This window comes from Alligator mississippiensis, chromosome 5, assembly GCF_030867095.1.
Source record: "Alligator mississippiensis isolate rAllMis1 chromosome 5, rAllMis1, whole genome shotgun sequence".
Lineage (NCBI taxonomy): Eukaryota > Metazoa > Chordata > Crocodylia > Alligatoridae > Alligator > Alligator mississippiensis.
In genome coordinates this window covers 7,545,085-7,563,076 of record NC_081828.1, presented here as the reverse complement: position 1 = coordinate 7,563,076, position 17,992 = coordinate 7,545,085, and the positions used below count along the sequence as shown (strand labels likewise).

The following is a 17,992-nucleotide window of genomic DNA, read 5'->3' as shown; positions in this document are numbered from 1 at the left end:
CCCTAACTCGCCCTATGCAACTCAAACACCAACTGAACTACCAGGGTGAATTCACCAGCATCAAAATGCTGCATAGCTACTATATTACCATATAGTCTAGTGGAAAAATAAAACACCCCATTGAATATTAAACTTTAATTTGTAATGCAAATTTTTACTTAAGGTTTCTTCAAGGGTTAGTGAAAATGAACAAGGGTTAAAGAAATCTTTTTTTTTTTTCTTTTCAACTTCAACGCACTTTGTTAGCTATAAATTAATGTCATGCATGTCAAAAGATTCAGCCATTTTTTTAAAACGATAATCGCACATTGTAGTCCTGAACAATTCGCTGTTTTGCCAATTTAAAAATCCATGTACTTTGTATATTGATCACTTTTCCGAAAGAGGGGGGGGGGAAAAAAAAAAAGGACACATGCTAAATCTTTCAGAGGAATCCTAAAACCAAATGCACAAATGTCCTCAGAGGCCTCTCTCTAAAGACAAAGGCAGAATCCTATTGTTGAAAAAGTCAACCTTATTATCGGGTTTCCAATAGTACCATTCATCTTTCGGTGCAAGTGGCTGACCACCGCATCACAGTTGTGACACATTTGTAAAGCATCAAATTCTCAATCTCGGCTCTCCAGAATCAGCCAGGCAGCCTCTGAGCAAAGCGATATTTTAATGCAAGCCTCCATCCCCACAAAAAGAAACTTGTCTCAAACAGCTAATCCAATATCAAAATGAAATCACAGGATTGTTTGTCCCCCTCTCTCTCCTTACCATAAATGAGCAGTTTCTTGACTCATTAATGACAGTTTCCCTTAAAAGAAGTGATCTCATATCACTCAGCCCCTCTCCACCATGCATACATCCCAAAGGTTGCGGGTATCTTAGCATCAGTAGCCGCTAGCAAGCTCTCTCGTACAGAGCCCAGATGGACTATACCAGAAGCCAATTCAGCGTTAATAACTACCTACTCTGTGCAGTTTAGAAGCCTTACGTGGCATCATGTCCTAGGCAACAGCAGCCGATTGAAACCACAAATAAAAAGACAACCCAATTCTCCAAAAGCATCGAAAGGGAAAAGAAAAAGAAAAAAAAGCAAAAAAAAAAAAAATTGAAGAATGATTTTTTTCATCATCTCTGACTTTCCTAAGATTACACGGAATCCTTCCCAAACATATGAAAAAAGGAGAAAAAACCCCCCCAAAAAACAGATGCTGCCCAGAAAAAAAAAAAAAAAAAGTCACAAAATATTACCTCATTATTTAACAAAGCAGCATTAAGCGTCCTGCTGATTTCAAACATCTTGCCACAGATTTGGGTTTAAGAGCAACAGAAAGAATCCTTTGCAAGCCCTCTGTCTGCAAAGGGTTCTTCAATTTTCCTGCGCACAACAGAATAGTCAATATGTTATTTCCCTAGAGTTCGCACATTAAAACATCTAGGCAGTGAGCTGAATTTCCCCCTTATCACACACACAGTAGACTCCCGTTATATGTACTGCTCTCTTTGCAAGATTAGCCTGCCCCAAACATGGCTGTTGTTTAAACTATTCTTTAAAGTAACAGTTCACTCCACAGCCACCAGGTGGGCAGTGTGCACGACTCAAGTAACCATCTTAAAAGATTTTTCTTGGAATCGCTTTCGGTTGTGATCCAGAACAGAAAGAGCCCACGGTTTTGCAAGTAAAAATGAATTTTTGCATTGTTTTCAGTCCCCGCCTCCTCCCCTGAGAAAGCCAACAAAACCCCGACAAACCCCACAACTCGCAGCAGAGAATTATTTTTTTTTTTTTAATCTTAATCATGGATCTAAAAAATTACACATAAGCCTATCAATGAGCAAAAATGAACTTAATCAGTGCAGAGGCTGAAACAGAATTAAAGGAACAATATTGGTGCAAATGGTCTACCGGTCCAAAGAAAAGGGGGTATAGGCTATATCGCATATAGGATGATAAACTGGTTCAAGAAAACACAAGCATAATATTCAGTAGAGATTATTAATACGGAGGAAGGGGTCTGCTAGCAAACAAAGTGCAACTTCCCCGGGTGAAATGCAAGATTAGTTACCGAAATAGTGTTATGATCACCAAAGTGATGCCTCGTGCTCGTGTTGATTTTTGATATTTTTGGTCTAGGCTTGGGCTTTGATGGTTTATAACAGTCTCAGTTTTCTGGAATAACGCAACTAAGGAAAACTCGTTGGAAATTGCTTGTCCAACCTTTCTATCACTCTGTACATTATGTAGAAATGTCTTCTGTTTTACTTTAGATCACTGCAGTGAAGAATATGCCTACTACCACACAAAGTGACTGCATTCACGCTAGCAGTATCCAAAAGCCCAAAACAGACCCACGCTCCGCTGCGCCAGGCGCTGTACAGACACATAATAAAGACTTTCTCCTGCTCTGATGAGCTTGCAACTACCATTTTAACGTTTAAACCACAAAGCAGTAGTGTGCGGGAGAACGAAAGACAGACAAAAACACAAAAAAACTTATCGTGGGCGAGAGTGAATCCTACTGAAATCTATGGACGTTTGCAACCAGTTCAGTGACAGCAGGACCCAGAAAGGTTCTGCATAGGGGTAAAGGTCACGTTATTTTATTTCTTTAAAAACACCTAACTATAAGGTTATGGTCACATTATTTTATTTCTTTTTAAAAACCTAACTATAACCATGTGTATTTATTGGAACTGCAACACGTGCAATGTCTGAACAATCAGGCATTTTTCATATATAGGTATCTGCATGAAGAGTTTAAAAAACAGAGTTAAGGCGATGCTTACGCCCCATAGTATTCCTCACCTCCCACCTTGGGCCTTTAAGTAATGTTAAGTGCTGACTTATAATATTAGGTGCTGATTTACAACATAACCTCCTTGAATATATTAAGTTTCAAGCCACTCCTCCTTATATGGGAGAAAGGTTATTTGCAGCAATTTCTGGTTGTATGAAATAAGCTTATTTTCTCACTCACCATATGTCTTGAGCACTAATTAAAAGTGTCACTTTCTCTAACATTAAAACGTAATCATTTAGTAAATAAAATATTCTTAGCTTGCTGGTCTTGGTAAGAATCTATTTTCAGGGTATTTTACTTCCAGGTAACCTCAGGTTTTTGATTATCACCATTCCTCTGATTTAAAGAGAAATATTTAAATTAAAAAAAAAAAAACAGGGAAAAAGAAAAAAAACAAACCCATGAAGCACATTTTTAAGGACCCATACTCCTGTTACCCTGAGGCAAATTCAACCAATCAATATGAAACCATTGACGTGCCACCATCTGCCAAGCTGCAGAGCAATGTGGTTGGAACAGACCTCTTATAAAGCAGCAGTAGTCTCATTTTCAGTCTATTAGGAAAGCACCAGAGCTTTCATGTGCAAGGACACAAAACTCTAACTCAGACCTTTTTCACACCAGTTTCTCAGTGCACTGCTGCAGAGCTCTATCATTTATGCTGTTTGAGTTTTCACACTAATCATCAAAGCAAGGGGGGGGGGGAGGGGGGAAATCAGGAACAGTCCTATTCCACTACAGCATAAAATAAAGAATTCAGTTTAATTCTACCCTAATACGATTATAGCAAGCCACTTAGATGATGCTGCCTGCAAACTACAACCTGACATTTTCTTTCACCTCATTTTCCTTTTCCATTCTTTCACAGGGGACCAAGCAAATGAGTAGAAAAGCAGATTAAAAAAAAAAAAATGTTTCTTTTATCACTAAATAAAATTAAGATACATTTTAGGACCAAACAGTATTTTGCTGTTTGTTGGAACAAAGTAAGGAGGTGGAGGAGAGAGACATATAGGTGGGCTTGAAGTACAGCGCCAATGAACACCAAACAATGGAGAAGAGAAAGGGTTCACACAATGCAAACACTAAGATTTGCCTTGTGCGGCAATTCAAGAATACAGCATCTATGCAATATAGCATCTAAGGAAAGATGTCACATGCCCCTGCCAACTGTAATACCCAGGACTAGGGACAGCGCTCTCCATCTGGGAACCTCTAAACATTTTTTTAACAGGGGTCAGCATTCGCTTCAGCTGCCTTCCCAGAAAACGTATTATGAGAATTCAACTGAAAAAAAACCCTAACCCAACATAACACAGGCAAACTTAACATGAAGGGGATGAAAAATTAAACGATGTAAATATGTGCATGCAAATAGAGACAAGAGAACCTGATTATTTACAAGTCAGCTGAAAGTTCGGAGAAAGTTTGAAAAACGTGAATGTGTAAAATAGAGACGTTGAACTGTATCACACTAGATGTACAACCTGGAAGCCCCCGGTAACATTTTGGGGACATTCGTATATACGACAGAACCTGGAATAGCCATCCATCCAGTAAGAAATAAAAACTTGCAAGTGTGAATTCAGAGAGAAAATGAAGAACACAACATCAGATAATCCTGATAAAATAATCAATAGAGTTTGTTTTTTTTAAAGGTAAATATACCCAACAGCAGCATTTTAACACTCCCTTATCTAAACAACTTGCTTCACACTCCGGCACTGTAATAAGATGCTATAGTTTATTCAACCAACGGCTGGTTTAAATAAGTAACTGGTCACCTTCTGAAATCAAACAGGAAGGACAATCAAAAGCTGTGCCTGGGGTAATGCCAATGTGATTTTCAGGAAAGTTGTTCTCTAAAGCTAACAGGAGATTGAGACTTTCAAGGATGCTCCGTCATTGATGAAGTTATAAAACCAAACCCACCCCCAAAACCCAAAAACACGTCAAGGTTTCTAGAATGATTCAAGAGAATTTGAATCTTGATTTCAGCTCAAAAAAAACCCAACCGAAGATGGGAAATAAGGATATGAAGTGGGTTGGGGCTTTGCGTGGTTGTTTAATTTGCATGCACAAGAGCCCAGCTTCTCATTGTGCCCCTGGTCGTGTGGACCCCGCTGTGCTAGTGACGGAGGTGAGTTGTGATTTCTCTCGGTGCTAGGGGCATGCAATCCCGTGACTGTCCCTGGAAATCCTGTCACTTTGCTGATCTGTACCCATAAAGGAAAAATAAATGTTGCCAGCAGACAAAGATTCAGAATGAACCAAAAAAACCCAGAAAACAAAGCAAAACAGCCCAGTGACAAAAATCAACCTACCTAAATGTAATCCTGAGTTTAAAATGTAGATGCTTAAAACCCAGGAAATCCAGTTATGGCTCCTAAAGAAACCAAAATTCAGCTTCTTGGGACATATGCAGAGTGTCGTGTCACAGAGCCTGCTTAAAAGATGCATGCAATTTGGAGGCCTCACAATGACTTCAAGTGCCACAGACTGAGTTTTCAATGGTTTGTGTGCAGGCAAGTCCCACGGCGGGTACTTATGTGGGAGTGCCAGCGAGAGCCTGGAGCCCAGGAGATTCTCGGAGGAGACTATGGGTGCACCTAGAGCGGGCTGTGGACGTGATCCCAGGGAAAGGTATCGAAAGCACATTTTCAGTACCATGCATTAACAGCAAAGTATCCTCTGGACAGCTCCTTTCTTTGCTGCCTGGATGCAAGCCACAGCAAAACCTCCAAGAGCCAAATCCCTCAACCTGCGGGTAAGCTAAGAGATGCTACAGCCTCCCTGCTATGAGTGCAGAGTGGCTTGCAGCTCACGATTCAGCACAGCTTTGTCCTTCCAGGGCCTATTAAAGTCAGTACGGTCTTTGGCATCCTGACTGCAGACTATTTGGGATAGCACTGCTATCAGCCAATCTTCAGCAGCCGTATGCTTTTAGTGCTTTCTTGAGAGTCTGCTCAGCAAGACCTGGAACTACACTGGTTTCCCCAACAAGCTACCCACAGCAACAAGCCACGCTGGATTTCTGAGGGCACCAGCAGATCCAGCTTGATCCCTGTACTGACCTGACAGTGAAGACAAAGATGGACTTGACAGCAGTGAAAACCCAACACAGGACTTTTGTCACAACTCTTACTTCACCTGGCATAAAGGACAGCCGAGATGGGTGATTGCTTCGTCTAGATGCGCAGATGCATTTAATTTAATTTCTAATAAAGTACCAGAGTTGAAACCTTAACAGAAACCTCTCTATGTTCCTGTGACTCCGACCTTATGGGCACGTCTGCATGTCGTCCTAGGGTGACGTAGCGATCGTGCAGGTCTACACGTGATTGCCAGCTATGTCACCAGCTACGCCCCTGGTACTGCTTGCTGCGATGGCGATGTAGTGGTGAAATCTAACCATGCGCCATGAGCATGGCACAGGAACTGCCCATACTTCCCAAAGGAAGTACTAAAGCAGGACGATGTGTAGATGTGTCCTAAGAGAACAATTATGAGTTCCTTTAAAAAAAAAAAAAAAAAAGTCACTTTAATTTTCATAGATGGGACCCAGACTGCTCAGAATGCTACGGTAACTTTTAACAACTTTTAATAACATTTTGAAAAAGCATTTAATAATATTTTGAAGGAAAAAAAAAACAGGTGTCCTGGGAGAAATCTAGATGCATAAAGCACAGGAAAAACAAAAGGAAATTTAGATACCGAAACTTATTTGCCTGCATAAATTGCTGATTACGTTCAGCAACTTCTCTTCAGCACCGGCTGTAAGTGGTTGGTATTTCTGCAAAACAGACTGCACCGCTTTTTGGGGTCTAACTAGGACTTTTGAAAGTGATGACCCAAGCAAGAAAGAGACTGTAATAGATAGGGCCCTGAACTGGGATTCTGGGTTCATGTCCCAGCACTGCCACAGAACTAAGTGATTTTGGGTAAGTCAAGTAATTTAATCTACTCCCTGCCTCCGCTCTCCATCTGTAAAAAGAGGGGTGCAAAAATGAATGCATCTATGATTGCAATGGGTTCAACTACTGTGGTGATGAGGACACCCAGTACTAGCAGCCTAAATGATACAGAGTACCTTCAGAAAGACAAGTCATTTTCCAATAGTGGAGCTCTTTGAGATGAGACCATTAACATGAACCCACCAATGAGGGTCAGAGGTTCTTCAACAAAACATCAGGTGTGCTTCTGCCTCAATCTTTTGAGCTCAGGGGCTTTTGGCCTTGGCAGCACCCCCACAACACACACCCTGCCTCTCTTCCTGCTCCACGGCGCAGGGATAAAGGGCAACGCACACTTCTCATTCCTCTGCTGTCTCTTACCCCCACAATCCCAGATTGTAAAGGATTTTCATGAAGAGGTGATGGAGGGTGGGATGCGGCATATGCATACAGACGACACCTTTCAAAGAGCATCGGCTTCTGAAAGTAACTTCTTCCTTCTTTGAGTGGTTAACCATACACACGCTTCCAAGTCAAGCGACTCCAGAGCGTGCACTCACCTGGACAACAACCTCCGAGTCCTAAATGAACGAGTGAGGGCCTTACGAAGCATGACATCTGCTTTACCATGACGGCACTGCACTTGGAAAAGGAATATATGGAGCACCTTATGGCTGTCCGTATAGGGATGTGCCATAAGGAAGTCCCCGAAGTCAATGGTGTTTTGCTGAATGAGCTCTGACCTGCATCGGTGGGTTGATGTTTGTGGTCTCCTACATGGTACAGTGTCCAGCTGGAAAGTCTCTTGGCTGAAATAGCTTCACTGTGGATCTTTTGGCCAAGGAAATAAAAAGCCAGTGGGATTTTTTCATGAGGCTTAGTTCTATGCAAGTGAAAAAAAGAAGACAAGCTGATTACCTCCTTGGAGGGGGCAGGGTAGAAGACATTTGGTGCTCTCCCTTTTATGCTGATGTTGAATACTGCAGTAATATTAAGATCCAATCCAGGGTGGCCAATCTGTACCATGTGCACCACAAGTGCATGGCACAGGGCAGATAGGGGAAAGGGCAGCCAGGGCAGGGAGCAGAAAGCAGAGCAGCAAATCAGGCAGGGAGCAAATTGGTCACGAAAAGGGAATCAGAATGGCATTTGGGGAGCACATGGGATAATTTATAGCACACCTGCCAAAAAGGTTGGCCCCCACTGATCTAATCTGTTATAATCTAGAGACGATGCCTCTGGACGTGGTGTAAGGATTTTTGATGTGCTCTTGGTACCTTGTAGGAAGTTACTGGAGAGCCTCACCTCCCAGGCAGACCAGAAGTATTGCATATGAATGCTGCTGATGTGTACTCTCCACTCCTGCACTGAAGCACCTGTTCGTGTGCCCACTGATGGCTGAGACCAGAGACTTGGGATTCCTCTGCATATACTGGATGGCTTCTTTCATCACGGCAGAGAAGATCTGACCACTGGGAGAACACCGAAAAGTAAACTCCCAGAGGCTTCTCCCTGGGGAATAAAAGGCTTATAATGATGCCTACATTCATGTCAGCTGGAGTCTGCCATGCACTCTCAGTCAGGTGCAAGGGACCAGTGTGTAAGCTAAACAAACAGGGCCAGGTTGATCTAGACCTGCAGGATGAGACCAGTGATGACTGGAACCAGTCTCTAGGGAGGTAGGCTCTGACCAGTAAAGAATCCTGGACCCTAGAAATACCAGCCTTGGAACTGGTATCAGGTGGTACAAAGGTCCTCTGACATATTTTCCAAGGGACTTTCCTACACCATCTCATTGTCCAGTTGAGGATGGACTGCTTCTACTACTAAAGGATGGTGAAAATGTTGTGGGCTGCTGAGAGGCTGAACAGAAGGCCCTCGTATCAGTAATGTTCCTGGCTCACCATGAAGTAAAGGTACAGGCAGTCCTCAGACTTACGACACAATTGGTTCCTGAAAACCACGGCTTATGTCGAAACGCTGTAACTTGGAACCAATTTTCTCCTAAGAAAATGGTATAAATGGGGGATTGGTTCCTGAACCAAGGTCCGATACCCTATTTTCACCAAGAATACCCCAGAAATTGATCATCAATCAATTATAGATGAGTAATATAGCTACATTAATGTATTTATATTGTAACTAGCAATCATCTTGATTTGGAAGAACTTCTTTGAGGTGACCTTGCTGGATATTTTGAAGGGCTTTTGGTTGGACTTTTTGAAGGGTTCTCAGCTGGAGTCTTCTCAGGAGTCTTGGCTGCAGGTTTTTCTGGTCTCATCTGCTTTCTTAAAGAAAGTGTCCAAAGGATGTTTGGACAGCTGTTCTCCAGGGAGACCGGCGACGCAGCAAACTTGTTCACTGGCGCGGCGTCACATCGGATCAAGCGTTGTAAAGTCGAAACTGATGTCATAAAGTTGAAACAGGGTGTCAATTTATAAATAAGTGCGAAACATTGTAACTCAAAACGTTTTAACTCAAGGACTACCTGTATTTGGAAAGTCAGGATAATAATAAAATAAGTAATCATCCTGAAGGTCAAGATACAAACCAAACCCCATTACAGTGATGAGATAATGACAATAATGATTTTATGATAAATAATGATTCCTTGTATTATTATAAATAATGATAAATCTGCATTTGACACTGGAAAAATCAGAGGCTTGTGTGATAGAATCAAGAAGGCAATAGGTCCAACTGCAAAGAAGTCGGTTCTGTTAGAGACAGCATCAGGAGAAGTCATAACAGATCGAAAGCAACAGATGGAAAGATGGGTAGAACATTATCTTGAACTCTATTCAAGGAAAAATGATCTCACTGACACAATCCTTAATTTCACTGTCTGTCTTTGAAGAGCTTGATGATAATATTCTAACCATTGAGGACCTTAGCCTAAGTCAGGCACAGACAACCTGGCCATTGGCAAGGCCCCTGGAAAAGATGGCATTCCTGCAGAAGTGATAATATGCGAGAAACCCATGCTTCTTCTACACCCAAAGGAGCTTCTTACTCACTGCTGGACAGTAGGAACAGTGCCACAATATATGCAAGATGCCAAAATGGTCATTCTGTAGAAGAATAAGGGCAACTGCAGGGACTAAACTACTAATATATTCACTACTAAGTATTGCTGGAAAGATCGTTGCTGGGGTAGTGCTTAGAACACTTCAGACCCTTGCTGACCATGTCTACCTTTGAGAGCTAGAAGGTCCACCATAAATATGATCTTGCTCTGACAAATCCAAGAAAAATGTAGGGGACAAAGAAGATCCCTCTACACTGCCTTCACTGACCTAAAGGCTTCAACCTTATCAGTAGAAAAGGCCTCTTCCAATTTTTGGAAAATACTGGTTACCACCAAAATGTCTCTGCATGTTCCCTGCTTTCCATGATGGAATGGAGGGAACGGTCAGCTATGACGGATCTATATCTGAGGCTTCTGACATCTGAAGCAGAGTCAAGCAGAGCTGTTGTGCCCTTGCCCCAATCCTGTCTGGGTTTTTTTTTTCCTTCTAATAATATATGCTTTTGGGACCACCACCAAAGGAATTTATCCATATACGCGCTTAGATGGAACATTATTCATAGACATTCGGGCTGGAAGGGACCCTGAAGGATCATCGAGTCCAGCCCCTGCCCCAGGGGCAGGAAGTCAGCAGGGATCATAGGATCCCAGCAAGATAAGCATCGAAATGTGTCTTGAAGGCCTTCAAAGGGTGCTTGAACCACCTCTGGTAGCAGCCTATTCCAAACCTTGGGGTCTCAGACAGTAAAGAAGTTCTTCCTTATGTCCAGCCAGAATTGGTCGCGGCGGAGTTTGTGACTGTTCGATCTTGTCATCCCTTGGGGCACTCTGGTGAACAGATGTTCCCCAAGACCCTGATGAGCACCCCTGATAAACTTATAGGCGGCCACCAGATCACCCCTGAGCCTGAGCTTTTCCAGGCTGAGGAGTCCCATGGCTCTCAGCTTCTCATCATAAGGTCTGTTTTCCTGACCTCTTACCATACGCGTGGCTCTCCTCTGCACTCTTTCAAGCTTCTCCACATCCTTTTTGAATTGTGGAGCCCAAAACTGGACACAGTACTCCAGCTGCAGCCTCACCAGGACCGAGTACAAGGGGAGAATGATGTCCCAGGATTTGCTTGAGAAGCATCTATGGATGCAAGCCAGTGTTTTCCTCGCTTTACTAGCTGCAGCATCACACTGAAGGCTCATGTTCATCTTGTGGTCAATCATGACCCCCAAGTCCCCTTCATCAGTAGTGCTAACCAGCGTAGCACTGCCCAGCCTATAAGCATGCTGCAGGTTTTTCCTCCCAAGATGAAGTACCTTGCATTTTTCGGTGTTGGAACACCATCAGGTTTTCATCTGCCCATTTCATGAGCCTGTCAACATCTGCCTGGATCGCCCTCCTGTCCTCAGGTGTGGATGCTTTACCCCAGAGTTTGGTGTCATCGGTGAACTTGGCCATCCCGCTGCTGACTCCAATGTCTACATCACTGATGAAGATGTTAAATAGTATAGGCCCTAGGACAGAGCCTTGAGGGACCCCACCGGTCCCAGTGCACCACGACAATTGACTTCCATCAACCACCACCCTCTGAGTCCTGCCATGGAGCCAATTCCCCAGCCAGTAGATGGTGGTGAGGTTGAGGCCACAGTTAGCCAGTTTTGCTAAGAGGTGATCATGGGATACCAGATCGAAGGCTTTTCTTAAGTCAAGATATAGGACATCAATCTCTTCTCCCTTGTCCAGGTGATAGGTCACCTGGTCGTAAAAGGAAATTAGATTGGTCAAGCAAGACCTACCTGCAACAAACCTGTGCTGGGTATCCCTCAGGATATTGCCATCAGCTAGTCTGTTAAGAATGGCCTCTTTGATAATCTTTTCCAAGACCTTCCCCAGGACAGAGGTCAGGCTGATGGGCCTATAGTTTGCCGGATCTACTTTCCTCCCTTTCTTGAAGATAGGCACCACATTGGCCTTCTTCCAATCTTCGGGCACTACACCAGAGCACCAGGAGTTCTCAAAGATCTGGGCCAGGGGCTGAGCTATGATGCTCTCCAGCTCCTTGAGTACCCTTGGGTGTAAACAATCAGGGCCAGCGGACTTGAAGGTATCCAGCCTGTCAAGGTATTCCTTCATGAGATCAGCTTCAATCGAGGGTAAAGAATCTTCCTCACCTGGGCACCCCTGTCCCACAGTGGGCAGAGGCGTTCCACGGGACTGCTGAAAAATTGACGCAAAGTACCCATTTAGCAAGCTTGCTTTTTCCTGGGCATCGGTTGTCAGTTGTCCCATCTGGTTTAGCAAGGGTCCAATGTTGCCCTTGCTTTTCCTCCGGCTCCCCACATATCTAAAAAAGGACTTTTTATTGTCCTTGATATTTGTAGCTAGCTGGAGTTCCATCGCAGCCTTGGCTTTCCTGGTTTGATCTCTGAACATCTGGACCAGAGCAGAGTATTCCTCCTTGGTGGCGGATCCCATTCTTCATCCTTTGTAGGTCTTCCTTTTAAAACGGAGGAGGGCCGCTAGTTCCCTGGAGAGCCAAGGGGGATGCTGTGCCCTTCTGCTGCCTTTCCTCCAAGACGGGACAGACTTTTTATTCAACCTCACATGCTTTAAAGTGAAGGCAAACGTGCAGAACGTTTTTATTCGTAAACTGCTAGTTGCTGATGATACCCACAAAGAGAGTGACCTTCAAAGCCTCATCAGTTGCTTCACTCGCGCCTGCCAAGGTTTTGGTCTTACAATCAGCATCAAGACGACTGATATTATAGGACAGAACACCGATTCAACCACCAGCAATCATAACAGGTGAAAGCATATTGGATATTGTAAGTAAATTTATATATCTTGGCTCCACCGTTACCAACAACCTGTCACTCGAGGCTGAACTGAATAACTGTATTGGCAAAGCAACAGGTACCATGAGCATACTGAGCAAATGAGTGTGGAACAAGACCAAAATCAAAGTATATCATGCTTGCATCATCGGTACCCTTTTGCATGGCAGTGAATTCTAGACCACTGACTCTACTCAAGAGAAGTGCCTCAACAGCTTCCACTTATGCTGCCTTTGCGGCATTGCAGGAATTTCCTGGCAAGACAAATTTGCCCACGTAGAGGTCTTGCAGCGTGCTGCCATCCTGAGCATCCATTCTCTTCTTAGCCAGCGTCATGAGTCATACGCAGAGAATGGATGATAGCTGTATACCTAAGGACATCTTGTATGGTGAACTCTACAGAAAGAAGACCACGTGGACATCCTTATCTCTGGTTCAAACATAGTTCCAAGAGAAATTTGAAAGCAATGCCAAACAACTGGGAGAAGATTGCTGATGATCAAAGTGCTTGGAAACAGTCTATTAAAGCACGGACTGAGGGCTTTTGAATGAAGAAAAGCCCACCATGCAGAGGAAAGAAGACATCTGATGAGGAACCTCATTTAGCGTAACTCTATTGCCTTGCAAGACAAAGAGATGCCTACTAATGATAGATAATGACACCATCTGGAATTTTAAGTTGTGGATCAAGGTGTTAAATCCAAGATAGGTCACCATCCCCTTTTCTTTCCGGAACCAGGAAATAATCATTGGGAAGTACTTTTCCTTCCAAGAGGCAGAGAAACTTCCTCTATGACCCCTAGAGCTAGCAGGGAAGAATTTCCTCTTGTAGCAACAACTCAATGGAAGGGTCTCTAGAAAGGGAAGGGGAAGCAGGTTGTGAACCGACTCTAGAACCCACTGGCTTGTTGCAGTCTGGGAATATAATGAGAAAGGGAAGGGAAGTGGATGCTGGCTTTGCCTGTTTCCTGAAGGAGAATCAATTGAGGAAGCAGTGAAAATGGAGCAGAGTAGACAGCTCAGGTACTCCCAGAGTAGATTCCTGTGCTTGCCCCAGATGCTAGATACACATTACTTGGGAATCCTGGGCACTGCTGCAACCAGCTCTACAGGACCAGGGCTTGGTGCCAGGACAACACTTCACTCCGTTTGTGGCTGCAATGCCTTGGAAAGGGAGATGGTGAGGAAAGTCTGAGTGCTCAGACAGGAACCTCCCTCAGGAACTATCTCTGGATGTATACTCAAAGGACCTCTCAGAGGCAGATAAAGAGGATGCTCTCTAAGTGGTACCTCTGCCATATCTGAGCCCTGCTCTAGGATAAGAGGCTGCGCCCCACAGGTTTATCCAGATGGCTGACCTGAAGCTTTAAGGACCTCTACTGTCTAGGGAAAGGATGTCAAACTCTCCCTGGGCCCTGGGTTGGATCCATATGTCCAGCACAGGTGGTGGGAGAGGGCCAACTGGCTGCAGGATGAGCAAGGGCTGTATCTGTTTATCAGGGTCCAGGAGCCCTGAATTGTGTGCCCAATAGCCCGTTTCCACAATTTCTAGTAGGCCAGCAGCCAGATTGAATGGCACCAAGGGCCAAAGCTGGCCTGGGGGTTGCAAGTTTTATGCCCCCAGGGAGTCCCATGCCCCTAAGAAGGGCTTAGAAATCGACAGCTGGCTCTAGACAAGAGAGGTCCCTACGGTGTTCTTCTGTACCTTAGCGTATACAACAGATTAAATCTCAGAGACCCGAGATAAGCCATGACATAAAGATGAGAAGAAAAGAACAAAATACAAGAGAACTGGCTGACTGGTGGAAGAACACGGAGCTGAAGCAGTACTTGGTGCAGACCAAAGAAGCCTTACGTCTGAGCAGAGAGGATAACAGAGAACAAAACAGAAAGAAAAACATCAGAAAGCAACCTGAAAAAGGGCAGGAAAAACTCTCAAAAGATCGGTACAAAAGATAATAACAATAAAAGCAGTGGTTTTATAAAAGACTCTAGGCCAGACATGATTTGGACAGAAAAAAGAAGAAGCTCCTGATGAAGCTGAAGTAGTTAAGGGGAACTGCAAGCCTGGATGTTTTCACCCGTTTACTTTCAGCGTGGAGCGAAGTAGAGGCAAGGGATGTGCATGGTGTGGCTGCTGCTCGGCGGGGGCAAGTGCCTCCGACCCCGAGTGCTGGAGGTGCATATGCACCATTAGTGGGACCGTGCAAGTGGATAAGCATTCAAAGGAGAAAAATGTCCTGGAAAATATGAGCCCATGCTCATCTCTCTGCACCTTTGTGCTTCATAACCAACACTGTTAATTTATCCATACTGCATGTCCTATATTTCTGGTATAACAGTAACCATTTTTATTGGTACACACATTTAAAAGGAACTACAGGGGGGAAAAATGCAACACAGACTAGCCAGATAAATTAACATGGCAATGAAAATAAAATGTGTCAAATTCCTGATAGGTATTTCATTGGTAATACAGTGACATTCACTTATAATACTTCTATTTCCGTACTTTTGTTCCTCCGTTTAAACCTGGAGGTGTTAAAGCTTAGATTCACCAGCAGACGTCATAAATTCCACAGATGCCCATTCAGGATTACCAAAAGGACTAAATTCGGGCTGTGGAGAAAATTAGAAATGTTTCGTGTAGACACCAACATCTTGGAAAAGAATATTATTGCTTCCACTGCTAGCGAAGTCACTACCATGCACAAATTGAAGGTTTTCAATGATTTATGACTGCATTTTTAAATGCATTTACTTGTAAATAATGAAAGGACCTTAGTCACCAAAGAAATCTGGAGTTCAGCCATTTTTAATGTGTTTATGCCAGAGCAACACATCATTTTCTTGATGATGGGATCAGACCAACCCTCCCCCCAACCCCATTCCCTGGTGCCTCTACTTTTACCTAGTTCAAGAGCAAGTTACAAGTGTTGGCCCATATATTCCCCAAAAATTCATCTTTGGGCTGAGTATGGAAATGTCATCTGATCCTATGTAACAAGGTATTATATCCTGTTTAAGCCAAAAAATGGATATAACAAAGGAGCTGGAAACTTCAGGAGTGTAGTAGCACCCTCGTTGTTCTCAAGCTGCCACATAGTGATCAAGAACGAAGTGCGGAGAGGTACCAGGTATCGACCAGCAGGATACCAGAATATATCAGTGGAGGAAACTAAATCAGAAGAGATTTTCATGCAGTACACAAAAGACTGGCAAAGCCACATCTCCATTCCTGTGCACAATATTACAGGAAGGATATTGAAAAAAAGCTGGAAAAGATACAGGGGAGAATAATAAGGATGATAAGAGGCCTCAGGATTTATTAATTTCCCAAACTCCTCATAGATATAATACTTGGCACTTATATAGCATGTTTTATTTATATTCTGCCTACTCTCATGAAATCTTAAAATTGCATATAAAAAAAATCCCCTCACTACCACATTTGGGTCAACCCCATCACTGAGCCAATAAAAAAAAAAAAAATCCCTTCATCTCTCATAACTAACTTCACAAGGGTATAAAAATAAAGTTTTAAAGTGGCCCATTTAACAAATAAGTATTATACTATGTCCCAAAGTTCACCGGTTCTACCTGCCAAATCTTTCACAAATGTTAAATAAATCACACCCGCCACCCTTTATTATATCCATTTTAGAGACTCAGAAATAAAGTGCACAGGTTAAGTGAACTGCTAAAAGGTGCAGAAAATTAATGCCAAGATTAGACCTTGGCAGCGCCTGGCTCTCTGCCTAGGCAGCAACCACATTTCTTGTTGTTTTGCATAAACTAGAATTAGAGAAACAAAATGGCAAAATTGAGGTTTGTCGCCATGATGAAAACAGTGAAATTAGCACAGAAAAGGTTACAGGCTCGGACAATGCAACGTTCACAAAAGGTACGGAAGGGCCACTTGTGAATTCTCTGCATCACCCGCCCCCTTTCATTACAAGTTGGCAGCAGAAAAAAAGCATTTCAGAAAATAGGATTTGGGCTGACCACTAAGGGTCAATGCAGGGACTCCTCTGCCTCCTCTTCTTTCTGGAGAAGCATGTGCAAAAATGATTTGAAGTGGCATCTTGGAACTTGGGCTGATTTTATTATACTTAAATTCTTCCACCCTTTCTTTCATATGTTCCACAAGCATACTCGGTCTCTCTGAAACTGCCTTTGATTTTAACCCTGCATGTAAAACTACTGCTTGCAATGATAGCAATGCCCTGTGCAGATTCACCTGCAGTCCCCTTTAAATCAGGGTGCATAAAAAAAAAAAAAAAAAAAAAATCAATATAAATTTGATTTAAATATTTTTTTAAAATGTGTTTAATCTCTGAAATCAAAAACTTCCTATAAGGCCTAAGGTTCCCACTGGAGTCATCAAAATGAAATAAAAATGTTAGATTGCACATATTTCCTCCTGAAGTTTTTGAAGGGAGTCAGGCGCTGGGAGTCACCAGCTAAACACCTAAAACCAGAGCTTGTTAAAGGGCTAAACCAGCTTTTAATCACAATAGCTTCCCTCTGCAGTTGCAAAGAGACTACTTTCTCATTTCAGTTTATTTAACTAATTATGTTCCAGAGTCAAGAAACCATCTTGAAGTTCAAAACAACAGGTTGACTTCCCTCCGCCACGCCATTTTAATATTTGAATTAAAAAAGTGTAAACAGACGAGACCCTTTAGTTCTAAATTCCTGAAGGAAATGGTGATCAGAAACAGTTAGTTCAATTAATAAAACTACTGAATACTTCCTAAGATTTCTCTTGATATTAAATGAAAAATATGGTTTGATAAAATACATTTTTTTCCCCCTAATGTATCCAGCAGATTTAAGGTATTTAAAAAAACCCACCATTTTAAAATGCTGGTTTTGCACTTTCTAAATTTTCGTCCAACAAACACTTGACACAAATCCCAAGTTAAAAATGAATACTTCTCCAGTATGAAATGCATCATTCACGATTTTAACCTAATAAAAAGGGAAAAACGTAAAACCTAAACTATGTTAAGCTATATCATTGCTTCATTAACTATTTACAGAGAGCTATCCTTCTGGTTAGTGAAAGGAAGAGCAATGTTTAGTTACAAATCAGTGTGTTTAATGGTTATCAACCAATAAGAATCAATTGCTTTTTGTTGCCTTTTGGGGGGGATATATTACTAAAACAATACAGAACATAAACTACTCACTTAACCCTGCTTTAAACTGTTTTTCAATGGCAAGGGAGATCAGACAACAAGATGCAGATCTTGTGTGGGGAAAGGCTTTAAAAAGCCCTGGTCAAAATGACACACCTGAAGCATCCAGACATAAATGTTCTAGAAATCAGCTGGCACAAGAAGAGGGAAATAAAATGCACAGCGAGACCCAGAACTAGCTGCAGAGCAT

At 42.7% G+C, this 17,992-nt stretch overlaps 1 protein-coding gene across 7 annotated transcripts in view; it reads right to left on the bottom strand.

Annotated features, from left to right (window-relative positions):
• The window catches only part of ELAVL4 (ELAV like RNA binding protein 4), a 111,883-nt gene that overhangs the window by 78,174 nt on the left and 15,717 nt on the right, over positions 1–17,992 (bottom strand). Inside the window, exon 1 of one of the 7 annotated variants that reach the window (XM_019479306.2) lies at positions 1,243–1,485. The exons of 2 other annotated variants lie outside the window; for them this stretch is intronic. In XM_019479306.2, the coding sequence (XP_019334851.1) occupies positions 1,243–1,290 (48 nt within the window). In that variant the 5' untranslated portion in view covers positions 1,291–1,485. Of the gene's footprint in view, positions 1–762; positions 913–1,242; positions 1,486–17,992 lie in introns of those variants that run through there. 4 more of the 7 variants (XM_014598734.3, XM_019479305.2, XM_019479304.2 and 1 more) reach the window with 4 other exon arrangements.